Source organism: Thalassophryne amazonica, chromosome 1 (assembly GCF_902500255.1).
Source record: "Thalassophryne amazonica chromosome 1, fThaAma1.1, whole genome shotgun sequence".
In the NCBI taxonomy this organism is placed as follows: domain Eukaryota; kingdom Metazoa; phylum Chordata; class Actinopteri; order Batrachoidiformes; family Batrachoididae; genus Thalassophryne; species Thalassophryne amazonica.
In genome coordinates, this window is record NC_047103.1 from 24,701,530 (window position 1) to 24,717,892 (window position 16,363).

General features: G+C 40.2%; 1 protein-coding gene across 1 annotated transcript; it reads right to left on the bottom strand.

Annotated features, from left to right (window-relative positions):
- Positions 1-5,122: 5,122 nt before the first annotated feature.
- Positions 5,123-15,534, bottom strand: LOC117506655. The gene is given in 3 exon segments (XM_034166581.1): positions 5,123-11,460; positions 11,811-11,967; positions 14,893-15,534. Coding segments are annotated over 3 exon segments (7,137 nt in total).
- Positions 15,535-16,363: the final 829 nt, after the last annotated feature.

Genomic DNA, 16,363 nt, shown 5'->3' on the forward strand with positions numbered 1-16,363 from the left:
TCAGATACAGATCAGCAGAAAACAGCTGAGCTGAGCTTCTGAAGGTATCCAAACCAACCATCACCTTTTAATTAATCACCATCAAAATATGAGGATATTTTTAACATTTTGGCCTCTGGTGAAGGCACAGATCACATGTCCTAATCCTTGATTATTTCTCTGTTTTAGGAAAATAAGCCTTTTATATTTCGTGTGTGCTCCCCTCTACTTTTTTTTTTTTCTTGTTCAGACTGACAAACCCAGAGAATGTGAGAAAACAGTTTTGAAAAAGTCCCTGTTTGTGCAGTACTGAGTCTATTCATATATTTTAGCAGTAAATAGCTTGCTAAATAAAACCCAGGATTTGGAAATTGAGGAAACTGAGACAAGATCATATCTAGCTACATGCAATTTCAAAAGCACATATACAGTGCATCCAGAAAGTATTCACAGTGCTTCACTTTATCCACATTTTATGTTACAGCCTTATTCCAAAATGGATGAAATTCATTTTTTTTTCCTCAAAATTCTACACACAATACCCCGTAATGACTATGTGGAAAAAACATTTTTTGTGATTTTTGCAAATTTGTTAAAAATAAAAACTAAGAAATTACATGTACATAAGTACAACCCCAATTCCAATGAAGTTGGGACATTGTGTGAAATGTAAATTAAAAACAATGCAATGATTTGCAAATCCTCTTCAACCTATATTCAATTGAATACACTACAAAGACGAGATGTTTAATGTTCAAACTGATAAACTTTATTGTTTTTGTGCAATTATTTGCTCATCTTGAATTGGATGCCTGCAACACGTTTCAAAAAAGCCACTGTCTTTGCACCTTTTCAGACATGAAGTCGCAGAGAGCTTTACAGAGTTAAGTATGAATAAATGTAACCTCCTCCCATCCTCCAGATCGGTTTTGTGTATTGTTTATAAAACTTTATAAACTTGCAATAAAAATAAAGTAATAAAAAAAACCTGCTCCAGAGTGCTCTTGACCTCAGACTGTTCATCTTTCAGCAAGACAATGACCCTAATCACACAACCAAGATATCAAAGGAGTGACTTCAGGACAAACTCTGTGAATGTCACTGAGTGGCCCAGCCAAAGCCCAGACCTTAATCCAACTGATCATCTCTGGAGAGATCTGAAAATGGCTGTGCACCGATGCTCCCCATCCAACCTGATGGAGCTTGAGAGGTGTTGCAAGAAAAATGGGTAAAACTGCCCAAAGATAGATGCACCAAGCTTGTAGCATCATATTCAAGAACATGTGAGGCTGTAATTGCTGCCAAAGGTGCATCAACAAAGTATTGAGCAAAGGGTGTGAATACTTATGCGCACGTGATTTATATATATATATATATATATATATATATATATATAAATTTGCAAAAATTTCAGAAAAAATAACTTTTTCATGTTGTCATTATAGGGTGTTGTGAGTAGAATTTTGAGGGGGAAAATGAATTTATTCCATTTTGGAATAAGACTAATATAAAATGTGGAAAAAGTGAAGCTCTGCGAATACTTTCCGGATGCACGACTATGTTGACAGCAATGGAGAGAGAAGGAAGAAGTGTCTGCTTTGGCTGTGTAAAATCCTTACCACAGGGCTTTGTGGACTTTTAGAATATAACCGCTGTGAAACCAACAGGAAGAATTGGTTTATATCTACGATGGTACATTTCTGACAACCACCACTAGTGCATCGTCAGTCCACCATCCACTAACCATCCAGCAGGTGGAAGACACATCTATGGGGTATTACTATACAACAAGTTGCTTTTCCAAAGCACACATGAAGTTTTACATTATGGTAAGTGGACATTATTTATATATGAGTTTCCCTTCCTGAAACAGGTGCTCAAAGAGCTTTTCAATTTCAGCGTGCTGCCATGCAAGGTGCTCTGCTGCGCACAGGGAGCAACCAGGGGGGTAAGAAACTTGCTCATGGGGCCTTAATGATTCTCTGGTGTGACGGGGATTTGAACGGGATCCACTGGTTACAGGTTCACTGCTTTAACCTCCTCCAGATGTTGAACATGTTCCAGGAGGACCAATACACAGTGACATCATGTGTAAAATTTACAAGTCAGTGGGCAGATTTGACCAAAAATGGCACTATTTGTTAATGGAGGGGGGGTTGGAACAATCCATCTTTCGATCACCCTACCATAACAAACAATAACCCCCCCCCCCCCAAAAAAAAATGTCTCACTGTGCATTCGCCTCTGCAGGTGAGCATTAGCGCAAATGCACTTTTACTCTGATGGTGTCAGTCATCAACTAAAAAAAAAAAAAAAAAACAAGGGAAAGGGTCATATCACATGACTGTTCTGAGTCTGGTGGGTAAAGTTACATGTTCCACAAATTGGGCTACTCATTATATGGACAGGAATATTCTGATGTTGACTTGGCTTAGATAATACTCTGAATAAGACACTTCCATGTAAACACAACAGTACTTTCTGATTACCTTAACCCGAATTAGGTCACATGTGGACGACTCAACAATCTAATTAAGACGTGGAGTATTTCGACCTTAGTCCGCATTATTAAAGTGCGCTGTTGACACGAATACCTTAATCAGACTATGTTGTTCTATTGGAGTTTTCACAGCATTTTGAGACACGTACAACAAAGAGGATGTAATGAAGCTGCGAGTCATTACTCGGACTATGATCTGTAACATCTAAGTGAGAATGTGAATAGAATATTCTTTAAACATCTCATGTAAACACATAAATAAAATGTTATATTTAGAACAAGATCAACGGTCAGATTATTGCTGTCTGTGTAAATGACACAAAAACCTTTGAGGAAATGGAGAACTGAACCGGCCACAGTGTCTGATAACCCCTTTGAAATTTCATTCTGCATCGCTTAAAAAAGCTAAATGTAAAATAAAAGCCAACAATCTGCAGTTGCAAATACACAAGTTTATTCATACACAAATTTAATGAGAAACATTTTCACAGCTGCCACATTGTAACATTGTCTATGCTAATCACATCTGCCACATGTGTTCCGAGTGAAAAATCAATAAATATATAATTTACACCTTTTAAAACCAATTTCAAAGCAATATTAAAAATTACATTAAATCAAGCATCTGTTTGGTAATTGTTTGGAGCAAGCTGTACATTTTCTGTTTAAAAACTGCTTCTATGTATGTAGCCATACAGCACCATGAGCTGCAGGTATAAGATGGTGTGTTTATGCAGTGCGATGAGGATTGGTTCCTGTCACCTGTGGGGATTTGACCCGTTTTAACTGTTTTAAACAAGATTACAGTAATACTCTATGCTCTTGACAGGCAACCTGAAGGAGCTGCTCTGATGCGTGCAAGGCAAATACACAATCATGATGTTACAAAAAGGGGAAAGGGAAAAAAAGATCTATATAAGTTTACTTTGTACAGGGAGCATGCTCAACCTCAAAATGTGTGTATAATTTAGTGGTTGAATGGCGATTAAACTAAACTGTTGCAGATGCAACACATTTTTACATAAATGGACTGCATTTACGTAGCGCTTTTCCATCTGCATCAGACGCTCAAAGCGCTTTACACATCAATGCCTCACATTCACCCCAATGTCAGGCTGCTGCCATGCAAGACGCCCACTACACACCGGGAGCAACTAGGAGATTAAGGACCTTGCCCAAGGGCCCTTAGTGATTTTCTGGTCACGCTGGGAATTGAACCAAGGATCCTCTGGTCTCAAGCCCAATGCTTAACCACTAGACCATCACCTCCCCAACATATTCTGTAATTGCCATGAAAGTGTGTTGTGCCAAGGCTATGACAACATTCTTAAGTAGGCACTGAAATTATGTGATATTTTAGTGCATATTTATTTGCACACACACACAAAAATTACTTTTTAATGTAACCCATCAACGTTAGAAAGGTATTGTTGTCACATTAACAGTCTCTCTGTCCCACAAAAACTATGCCAGTTATGTATTAAGGTCACTGGATGTAGTTTCTTTCTTTCTTTTTTTTTTTCTTTTTTGCTAGTTTTAAACTAATAGTTTAAAATACAGCCTAACCAATACATTAGTTGGCTGATAATATTGGCTGATATGAGCCTTTCACTAACTTATTTGTATCCGTGTTATTTATGTAGACATGACAACTTTAGTTTCACCAAAAAAAACAATGCAGAAAACACTTTGGCTGTTGAAAACAGTGTCTTTCTGTAGGTGGTCCAGCAAAGGGTGCTCAGACAGCATTGTTTACAATGCTGTCAAACATGGCTGGGACCCCATCACCCCTTTGTCACAATAGACACAAGAGACAGAGGCAAAGTGACCAACTGCCATTCATTTTCAATCAGAGTGGTGGGTTTACAGCAACAAAACATGAGTGGCTGTTCTGCCACTAGCTAGGTGAGGCCAAAATTGATGATGTCTATTTTAGGCAAATGCTGAGTGACTCCCAATCCAAGTGATGGCAGCGTGACGTACATTGGTTCGATTCTTGAAAAAATACTCATACACTGCCAGACAGCTATATTTCTGTGTTAGGCTGTTTGTCTTACATTTTGTAAAAGTTAGCAAGAAAAAAAAGCCACACTTTTATATACCAGCAAACATATTCTTGAAAAATACTGGCTTCAACCCCCCAACAAAATCCATATTGGTGAGACTGTAGTTTACACATACTGTGCAATTCTGAAGGTTGCAAATTTGAGATATATAGTTACATTCCAATCCCAAAATTCTGTTTATTTTGGGACGTGTGTGTGTGTGTGTTGTCAGAACAACAAAGGTCAAGGTTACACATGGTATTTTATAACCAGGAAAATTTATTGTAAGAGCGATAACGTTTGCTGTACGTCCCCGATCATAACCGATCATAACTACTATATGTATGTATGTTGCATTGCCTGACCCCAGCAACCCCATTGAATTTTAGCTTAGAATGTCAAAAGGATAAGTTTCTTTCCTATAAATTGCTTGAGAGTTTATAGCTTATACTATATATGCCTGATAGTAACCAAACTCCATATGTCTTTTTGGCTGTACAACCACCAACAGCCAAATTGAAGGACCCAATATTTCCTGTGGGCTGTAGGGTAGTGTGTGCACGCTCTGTGATACCTTTTTTGAAATGAAAGAATTATCTTAAATTAATATAATTATTAATTACAGGATTGGGCAGTTCTGTCCACAAAAATTGTATAAAAAATCCAACACGTCGGGTTCCTGAACCCTTCTGTCAACAACACCCTGACCTTTCCCAGGCTGCACAAGTATGACTTTGTCATCAGCTGGGCCCCCTATCAGCGGGTGTACTTTGTTATCCAGCATCTTAAAGTCAGTCACACCAATGCGGGCCAATGTGCTGTTCTTCTCTGCCTGCATTTTCTCCTTATCTATTGTCTCTTCAACACTTTCTACATTCACAGCACTCACTTCATCCTGACATAAGTCTGAGTCACTCGTATGGGGCAAAGAAAAGTAGGTGCACTTTGTTGAACATGATTTGGTCTCATCTTCCAAGTCAGACTTTCTACTGGCAAGTGAATATGGTGGACTCTCTTCTGTATCCTCACACATTTCATGTCCATGTTGGGGAGACAGTGTCTTATTTATTCCAACTGGATCTGAAACAGACTTTTTAATGAATGTGTTGTCTTTGCGGATACATTTTCCTTCATCAACACGAACACTTTCTCCAGGTCCAACTTGTGCATTAAACGGGATGCATCGTGTCACTTCTGTTAAGGTACTGAGTGCATTACTGGAACTGAAATAAGACAACTCAGATATGGCTTTGGACCGGGACATGACAGTGTCTTCTTTCTTGTTTTGTTTTGGTTCAAATGAAGAACTTTGGCTTGCATCTTCATCAGACGGAGGACCTTTCTTGCCGTAAAGCCTTTCGATCGTTCTTCTCACAAAGCCTTTACTGATTGATTTTCGTGATGAGTCATCTTCAACGCTGGATAACTCACTTGAAATCTGAGACTGATAACCACCGCTAGCTGACGTGTCTGTTCTCGACTCTGAGGTGTTTGGACTCGGAAGGCATCTCTGACATCCCTGAATATCTGCAGCGCTTTTTGACAGGAACATTTCCCTGATGGACCTCACCCTGTTACCATCAGACTCTGTGGTTACAACTCCATTTGAATCGTAGCTGAAAGATAACGATGACTGCGGAGCTGATCGGGTGTGGAGAGCAGAATGAGATGTGTGTGAGTCAGAGGACGAATCCTCAACATCTGACACAAGATGAGCACGTCTTTGTGAAAACATACGTCTGCTACTGGTACTCCTCTGTGCTTCAGCAACTTGGTTTTCCAGAAGGGTTACCCTTTCTGCGACAGACTGCTGTATTTGTTCTTCAGGTTGATGTGTGACTTTTTCTAGAGCCCTTTCACGTTTGATACCTTTGGGCAGTTTTGAGCTTGCCTGAGTTGCCTGATACGATGGAAAGCTCTGCTCTTTGTATCTCTCTGCACACACTTCCTCCGAGCTGGGTTCTTTCTCCTCACGAACTGAGCAGCTGATTGGGTCGACTTGGACTTTTGACTGCATCGCCTCTGCTTGTTCATCACAGGTGCTGTGGTATTCATCTACATCAAAACCGTAGTGCTTTTCCAAAGTGTCAGGCTGTATTATGAAGCCACTGTCATCTTTTGTTGTAAATGACACCTGATTTTCTGCCAGGTTGCTTAAATTTCTGCTTTCCTTTTGAACTTTCCACACTGGTGTGATGCCACCTTGATTAAACTTGTCATCCTTTGGTGTGTTTTCACGCACCTGTTGATGGTGATTTTGTTGATCATCATGAGGTTCCTGCTCCTCGTCCATGTTCTCTTGCTCAGTGCCAGACAAACATTCCTCAGAAATAATGTTCAGTTTCTTACATTCAGTTTGTGGTTGATCTATCTCTAAATTAACTGGCGCATCCACGTGTGAGTTTCTTGCGCTTTCCTGACCACTGAGGTTTTGTCTTGTACTGACCGTTTGCATCTCCTGTTGGATCTTTGAGTTAGGTAGACTTGCAGGGGTAGAACAGGCAGCTACATTTCTCAGCCCATCACGTTCACCCTCTGACTGCTCTTCCTCTGACAGAAACCCATTGTCAATGTTATCACTCGACAAACTGTCTTTGCTGCGCGCTGCAAGTTCCACATAGTGTTTGGTGCTTGGTTTCTTGTCCTCTTTGTCACATTCAGCTTGTTCTTCAGACATATGTCTCTCATGTTGCTCTGAGCTAGCTGTGCTTCCTGTGCATATCATCATATTCGCACTTGACATATTCTGAACCTCCTCATCTGTGGACAACTTGTCATGCGTAAGTTGTTTTCCAGGTCCAGGCGTGCTTTCCACAGATATGAGATACTTCGCCCCAACCTTAGGACATAATTGATAAATCTCCTCTTGGGTTTTCTGCTCAGTCCGACCCTCTATTTCACATATGTTGGATTGTGTAATATCTGTGAATGTTTTAATGACGAAACTCTCAGTAGCATCCGTGGTATTAAGAGCATCGTCGATGAAGAAACGGTCTATGTTTGCATCATCGATTTCCTTGGTGGTCATCTGGTCTTCATCGATACGCTCACTTCCAATGGGCACTGAAAGAGAAGCCAGTTCCTCCTTGAGAGTCTCAGGGATGTCGAGTTTGCCCATTATCTCATCAACGTATTCATCAATGCCGCAGTCTTGAGGAGGACCAGCCCGAATTCCGAGTGCTTGCACTGAATAATTTGGAGTAGAATGTTGATTCTTGCATTTTGTGTCACAGAGTTCCTGAAAGCTCTTCCAGCTTTGCAGGAGCTCTTTTGAGGCTGACTGTTGTAAATTTGCCAAGCTAAGTTTTAACTTCTGAGACTCTTCGATACCTGCAATTTCTCTAAGAGAATCGATCATTTTTAAAGCTTCTGCACAGCTGGCATTGGCTACATTGATCTCGTACATATTAAAGTTAATTATGATATCTTTTATTGTCATGACAGACAGAAAAGCAAGAAGAGCTTTGGACGATGAGCCAAATGTAGATGCCACATGAGAAGAGAAGTCGGGGACGCTGTCAGGCCTTTTGCTTTGTGAGATTTGTCGAATTGACTTAATGGAAAAGCAGATCTTGTGAAGCACAGGATTGGTACTTGGCTGGCTTGTTGTTGGTAATGGCTGTGTTTCTATTACGGATTTACCTTGAACATTTTTAATGTCATCAGTCACTTGTGTGCATTTGTCACTGTTGAGTGTTTTTTTCAGTTCAGCTTTTGGTTTCGTTGAAGTTGTTTTTTTACGGGGTGAGGATTTTTTCTGCTTCTTATTGGCAAGTTCCGCTGCGCTGTCTAAGGAGGTATGCCTGGAGAGCGACTTTGTGTTGGATTTGTGTCTTTGAGGTGGTGACACCATATCTATAGACTGAGAATATGGAGAGAGTTTTGTTTGCAGGCGGGGTTTCTGAGGTACCTGTTTTCTGTTGGTAGATGGGCTAGCATTTGGAGTTGTACGTTTTTGTATCCCAGTATTCCGTGATGCAGTTGTGTCAGCGCGATGGTTATTTGGAAGTGATGGTGATGATTTTGCAGAGTTATTTTGAAGTTTAGATTTTTCTGGAATAGATTTCTTGATTGGACTTCTCCTTTCTGGTGATGGACTGCTTATTAGTTTTACATGTTTCGCCAAGGGTTTATGTGACGATGCCTCTGTTAGAGCTGACACATGTGGTTGTGTTTTCATAATTTTTACCTTGTTAAACGGAAGATCACTTGATATCAACGCCTCAGTTGATGAAATGCTGGTTGTCGATGCTCGGTCTTTTGATGTTAAACTCATAGGAGATGCAGAAGTGCAGCATGACGGATTGCTCTTCAAATCTAAGTTGCTCTCTGTGTGGCGATTGTTTTCTGTTAAAGTTTCATTTGGTCTTTGTAGCCCTGTTGAACTGTTGGACAGCATATTTTCTCCTGCAATGTTAACTGGGAGAGATGATGTGTCTTTTTCCAATGTAGCATCACTGCTTAAAGCATATTTATCTACACATGCCTTTCTGAGAGACATTTTCCTTTCAAGGGATAGATTACTGACCAGTGGGGTTCTTTTAATAGATGAGGTTCTTGGTATTGATGCTCTGTTTGGCGTGGAAGGAATGCCTTTGTGGTCAGTGGTTGATACGGTCCAGTCAGTTGTAGCACTGCACGTTACTGTATTAGTGTCTGTTGTTTGACTGCTCATTGATGACAGCCTGTATAATGGACTACTGCCTGCTGAAGGCTCAGTGTTTGATTGCTCCATTTCCCCACCAATGTTTTCAGCAGATGGTGGAGCTCCTGGTGGTGGATTCACCAATGAGCACCTGTTGGATGGTTTTGCAGTTTGTTGTGATTCTGATGGCATTCCTTTCAAAAAGTTGCAAATGAGTGAGTTAATTTGAGAAGAGGCACCATTTGAAAAAAGTTTTTCTTCTGTATTGTTTTCTGTATTTAAAACAGATGTGTGATTAGAGACAGCTGTCTTCTCATTGAGTGGGTTTGATGATACTAACTGACTTTCAAATGACTGAACTCTCTGTTTTATCAAAGTTCCAAGCAAATTCTCCACCATGGGGTCACCTTTAACAGTTGGACATGTTAGTATTTCTGATTTCTCCTCTAAACATTTTCCTTCCTGTGCCGTAGTGTTCAAGCTGTGATTACTTTCTAACTCCACAGACGTGGTGCTGTCTGTTTCTTGATGAGCTACAGGGTCACTTTTTTTACTTTCCTCATCTGTGTATATAGCGGGGTCTAGATGTGCGTTCTTCAGCCATTTGGCCACATATTCATTGGTGACAGAGCTGGACGAATTAAAAGCAGGCTGTGACAAGGTACTGTGGACATAATCGGACTCCTTTTCATTTTTATTATCCTGATGCATTGATGTTTGCCGTCTCAATAACCCCCTTGGCTGGTGTAAGGGAGTTTCCAAAAGAAATGTGTCACTTACATAGTCAGTCAGTTGTGTTGGTGTATTTAGGTCTTTGATTGTACATTTAATGATGTCATCAAGAAGTTGTAAGCTTTGTGTTGGAATGCCCATGTTTTTGTTTTGTATTGTTTTTTTAACCTTTGTTGTACTTTTGGCAGATTTTGACTTATTACCATAAATTCTCTTAATGAATCCAGTGCTAGAAAATGGTTTCATTTTCTTTTGTTTTCGGGTGGTGTTCTGAGGCTCTTTTGGTGTTTTTCCTGGTGACAAAATTCGATAAACACCTTTCTTGGTCCCTTTTGAGGATCTCTTCTTATCTTTACTGACCTCTCTTTGGGAAGGCTTCTCTTTGCTTTTAGTGAGTGTAGCGGTTTTTCCCTGAACACTAGTTGCTTGCATTGCCCTAGTTTTTGGGTTCACGTCCCATGTTACTGACAGGTTCTCACCCCCCCAGACACAAGTGGATTCCGACACTGTTGAGGCTTTTCCAGGCTTAGTTTCAAATTCATTCTCGTAGAAGTGTGCTTTGTTTAAAGTAGGTGGTCCATCAGGAGGAGCCCCAGTATTAGGCACACCCTGTGCACAAACATTTGAAAGGAAATTATCTTGGAAGGTCTGCAGTTCATTTATTTGTAAAACCGATTTGGTGACCTCCTCACTGCTGGATTCAGTCTGTTGGATTTCGGTCATCCCTGCTGTTTTGAATGTGGATACATTCATGTTGTTGATACTGCTACCATCCTCTGAGCCGAATCTTCTTGGCTTAGGTACTGGTTTGGTGTTATTCTGCTTGACCATGCAATACTCCGTCAATGCGCCATCTTCTGTCTGTTCTTTATAGGAGTACGAGCCAACTATACCTTCCTGAATCCCGTCCGCTGTGTCTGACGTGATACTCTCAACAGAGGCTTGCTTTGTTCTATCTTGTCTAGATCCTGGGGTCAGAGCTTTCCTTGGAGACATCACATCCATCTGTGTTTTGATCTTATCCTCTTCTTTGCTGCTTTCACTGTCGAGCCCATTTTCCAGTGAAGATGAAACATTCTTGATAATGTCAATGCAGCCATCAGGGTTTGCTGCATCTAGTGGGTTTGGTTTCTGCAAGCTCACCTCTTGCTTTGGCTGAAGTTCATGTAATGAGGTTGCATCAATGTGATTGGCCACACTTGCTCGTGTGAGAGTGGTCATCCATTGGATGGTTTCTTCTTCCTTAATTGTCAATCGTACCCTCATCTCCACAGAGATGCTGCCATCTTGATTCACCCTAAAGGATTTCTCAATGTCATCATCAGTGGGGAGCACACAGTCCTGCCCTTCAGCTCCGTCACAGAGGCCAGTCTCACCCTCCGTTTCTGCTAAAGAATCAATTATGTGACTCGACTCCAACTCCACAGAATTTGCAGGATTGCTGTGATGGTCACAAGAACTTTCTGCGAGGGAGTCATGAATCCGATTCACGACGTACCTCTCCGAAGACGGGGAGAAATGTCTCGCCCTTGCTGTGTACAATACAGGCTTCTTTTTTCCTTCAGTAGATAAGTGAATGTTGTAGACAGTTTGAAGAAGACCAACAAATACATAAAGGGAAAGGAAAGAAAGGAAAAAGATTTAGAAACAAGTATGATGATACAGAGCTCCTGACGTACAAGAGCTGGCAGCCATATTAAAAGTAAATGTAGGTCATCTGCAGCATTATGAGTAGTATCACTGCCTCAGCACTTTCAGCCTTCATCCCATTAGATTACTGCAGACACACTTTGTGTCACTTCGTGAAGGCCCACTGTAGTGGTACACTTATCTACTGTAAATGTGGTCATATATAAGTCTAATCTTCATTATCAAAATGAAACAATCACACAGTCTTGCAGAAACGTACGGTTTGCAGACTTCAGTCTTGTAAGACCCATTCGGTTGGTAGGAAGCCATGTCACAAACTGTGTCATATGTGCAATATAGTTTGCAGCTTTGAAAGGCTCCATGCCTGCAGCCACTACAGTCCCAGAACACAATATCAAGCCTGGGAGACTGTCCACCTGCAGTATACAGAAAAATAAAGGGCCCTTTAGTATGTCAAATTTGCACATTATTCATTGCAAACCTGCATGAACTGATGAGTAAATGAAATGAGACATTATAACATAAGGACAATGTAAAATCCTGATTGCTCTGTTGTCTCCAATGCTGTATTGCAGAATGTTGTTTGCAGTATTTGGGTGAGTTGCCAAGAGGCTTAACACTTTCGTTTCTCATGTCAAACCTAATCTCTACAACATGACATAAATTAAATAAAACATACTACAAAAGCCAAAAGTATAGGTTGCATAAGTACCTGCATCTTTTAGTGTAACTGAAGTAAATAATCACTTTTACAGTCAGTTTTCTTCAGATAAATCAGGGTATGGATACAGTGTATGGATACATGAACAATTTTTACATTTCCTAGCAAGGTGATATAGACTGTAAGATATGAACAAACGGACCATGAGGAATACATACAATCCACTACTGAGATAAGTCATGATATACTTGTTTTTTTTTTTTTTTGGATAGGCTCGTGGGAAAGCCCCAGAGTGCTATTTTTGGCAGCTATATTGGGACATATTTTTTGACATAACTGTTCGAACCGGGATGCGAAACAAACACATATGGAATTGATGACTGTTACTTTATTGTTCAAAAAAATTGGATCACCCTACGGGTTTAAGGCTCTCAGGAGTGGTGCTTTCAAACAACACAAGTGGAGTTTTATTCATTGAATAAATTAGCAGTTTAGGAACATGGGCTTTAAATATAACAGACCGGGACACTACGGGTTACATTCGACACCACATTTTTGGCATGATCTCTGCAGCCATACCAAGTGATTAGGACACTGATCTATGTTAATGTTACCATATGCCCATCAAATCAGTAGTAAATTCTGATAAATTAGTTGAAGTGGTTTTTATTTATTTTTACCAAAATAATACTTAGGTGCTGTATGTCACAAATTTGGTGGGGTTTGGTGTCCCGCTTTTCAGATAACAACTCAAAAAACAAAAATTCTAAGATAATTATGTCCTTTATGCTTTCACAGTTATTTAATCAATATAAATAGAGACAATTATTTTATATTTTTCCGTGCACATAGGGGCTGTTCTGTTTTTACTGACCAATAATGCTGGCTTGTGCAATGGTGACCCCTTTTCATGAAGTCACCCATATACAAAACAGTATGGTATTGTCTGTTAAATATGTGTGGAGGAGGTCGTTTTTAAAAAGTGAGTGACCGTGCAAGAAGGAGACTTGTGAGGAAAGACACCCAAGACACCCAGGCAACTCTGAAGAAGTTATAGACTTTTGTGACTGCAATTAGAAAAAATAAAGAAAATCACTGGTAATGCAGATTTTGCATGACCAGTTACACAACATCATGGTGGGTTGGAGCAGAGAAGAATTTTCCTAAAAGACGACTTGAAATTTTAGCTACAGTTTGGGAAATGCAAGCCTAGATTTGATTTGTTTTGTTGTATGAACATCCTTCTTTGCTCCACTCCGCTATGAAGTTGTGAGTGAGGAAACAACAGACAACAGTTCCACTATGCACAGTTTCTTCAGTCACAGCCACAGAAACCAGTAACTCCTACAAAGCCATCTGGGTGTCTTGGTGGTTTTCCTCACTTGTCTCCTTATGCACCCTCCTCTAGACAGATTTTCGATAGAGTATTTATTTATTAAAGATTTATTTATTTATAAATAAATTTATAAATAAGATTTATAAATTTATTTATTAGAGTAATTATTAAAGTACTATTTGTACTTTAATAATTGAAGCAAATGAAATCGACTTGGAAATGTTCATGTATTCATCCCCTGACTTGTCTGAACAAAACTGGCTGTAAAAGTGATTTACTTTGGTTACACTAAAGGTGTAATTGCAGATGCAAGCCAATCATTTTGACTTTTATATTTTTGTTTCATTTATATCTCGTTGTTGATATAAGCTGCACTGTGACTTTAAATGGAGTAATTTTAGAAATTTTTACATACAGAAGCCAGGATATTATTAATATTTTAATTTGATGTCATTACAAAATTCAAGTGGGTAAAAGTTCAGTTGTTATACTTTTTTTCGTCCCACTGTATAATGATAAACCCTGTTGCAGCTAGTGAACACTGACGCACCAGCTCGATCAAAAGAGGAACTATACCTTTGTTTTGCCTCTATAATGCCACAAAAGATGTACTGCCACCTACTGGATGGTTAGTGGAGGAATCTGCCTTCAGGAGCATCAGTTAAGTTATGGACTGTTAGTGGATGCTGGATTCATTGTAGAAAATAATGAACAGCTGTTGTTAAAAACAGACCTCATTTGTCTTCCTCCTGAACACTGGAGCATGATGTGTGCTCGTTGCTCCACCCAACTAATAAGTGAGAAGTACGGAAAAATAAAACCAAAATCAACCAATAGATAGAACGTGTGACTGGGGATGGTGACAAAAATTTTCTTTGGTTCTACAGATTAGTGACGTAAACTCAAAACACTGCTCCGGAGTGTTCTGAAACCTATTTTGAACCAATTTTGCGGAGTCTGTATCAAAAGGAAAACTTCAGGAGCTGTGCTGAATTGGGCCTCAATACGTCATCAAGTTACCCAAAGCAATGTTTTCAAATGTTCCAATTGATGATAAAATACAAGCGACTGAACTAGGATTTAAGGTCTGCACGTTAGTCGTGGGTCAACTGGGATATATGGAGGGCTACAGAAGAGAATTTAATTTTATAGATTTTGAGGAAATATTCATCCCAAAAGCCAGTGTTATTCCATCCAAGAAGCTTTTACATTTCCTTTTACATTTCAGATATGAAAACTGTTAATGTACAGTTTTAAGGCAGTTTTTTGTCATTCTTCGAAGTGCTTGTGTATAAATTTTAAACTGTTATACTGTATAGTAATAAGATAGACTAAAACACTCACACGTCTGCCATCGCCTGTGTATAGTTTCACCACTTGGTACTGCATCAACTCTGAAATATATTCCAGAATAAACTCAAACGTGGGCATAGTCCTCTTTCGAAGAATGACTGTGTGTCTTATAGAAGGGTCACCATTCTGAAAAACCAGCAGCCTCTTTGGTGTTCTTAGAACCACCGGCTCCTGCTTGAGAGCATTCCGGCCGGGGTATATCCGAACCTGCTGCGCTGTCCAACGTTGAGAGTTAACAGGTCTTGCGTGGTACCAAGGCAGCATTTTCTTCTTGGCCAGAGCCAAATTGATAGGTTTTACCTTACTGTAATCAGAGCAGATATATGACTTTCCATCCTCCAGTTCATCCAAACTATAGACTCCATGGATCCCCCTAGGCGTGGTGATGTTCCTCACCCCAAAAGGCAGGGGAACCTTTTTAGACAGACTATCAAGGAGGGCATCGAAGGTTTTAAAAGTCCTGTTGTTGATCACCATACGCAGACCGTTGAACTGAGGATCTCCACTTTTGTAGAAGCAGACCCGTTTTGAGAGAGTGGTGTCAACAACACTTGTGTGATGTGGGGTGCTACAGGTGTGTCCGCTCCCCGATGAACGTTCAGGAAAGATCCTCGGAATCCTCGTCTCATTCATCATACCGAGTTGCTGGAAGAGTAAAGACAGTATTTTAGTATTAAGGATGTTCCCTTTTTCATACAAATTTCTAACTCTTACACTCAACAAAAATATAAACGCAACACTTTTGGTTTTGCTCCCATTTTGTATGAGATGAACTCAAAGATCTAAAACTTTTTCCACATACACAATATTACCATTTCCCTCAAATATTGTTCACAAACCAGTCTAAATCTGTGATAGTGAGCACTTCTCCTTTGCTGAGATAATCCATCCTACCTCACAGGTGTGCCATATCAAGATGCTGATTAGACACCATGATTAGTGCACAGGTGTGCCTTAGACTGCCCACAATAAAAGGCCACTCTGAAAGGTGCAGTTTTGTTTTATTGGGGGGGGGGGGGGGGGGGATACCAGTCAGTATCTGGTGTGACCACCATTTGCCTCATGCAGTGCAACACATCTCCTTCACATAGAGTTGATCAGGTTGTCAATTGTGTTCTGTGGAATGTTGGTCCACTCCTCTTCAATGGCTGTGCGAAGTTGCTGGATATTGGCAGGAACTGGTACACGCTGTCGTATACGCCGGTCCAGACATGGACCGGTGTATACGAAACATGCTCAATGGGTGACATGTCCGGTGAGTATGCCGGCCATGCAAGAACTGGGACATTTTCAGCTTCCAAGAATTGTGTACAGATCCTTGCAACATGGGGCCGTGCATTATCCTGCTGCAACATGAGGTGATGTTCTTGGATGTATGGCACAACAATGGGCCTCAGGATCTCGTCACGGTATCTCTGTGCATTCAACAAGCAGTTGGCATATGTTGCCTGATTGGCGCTAA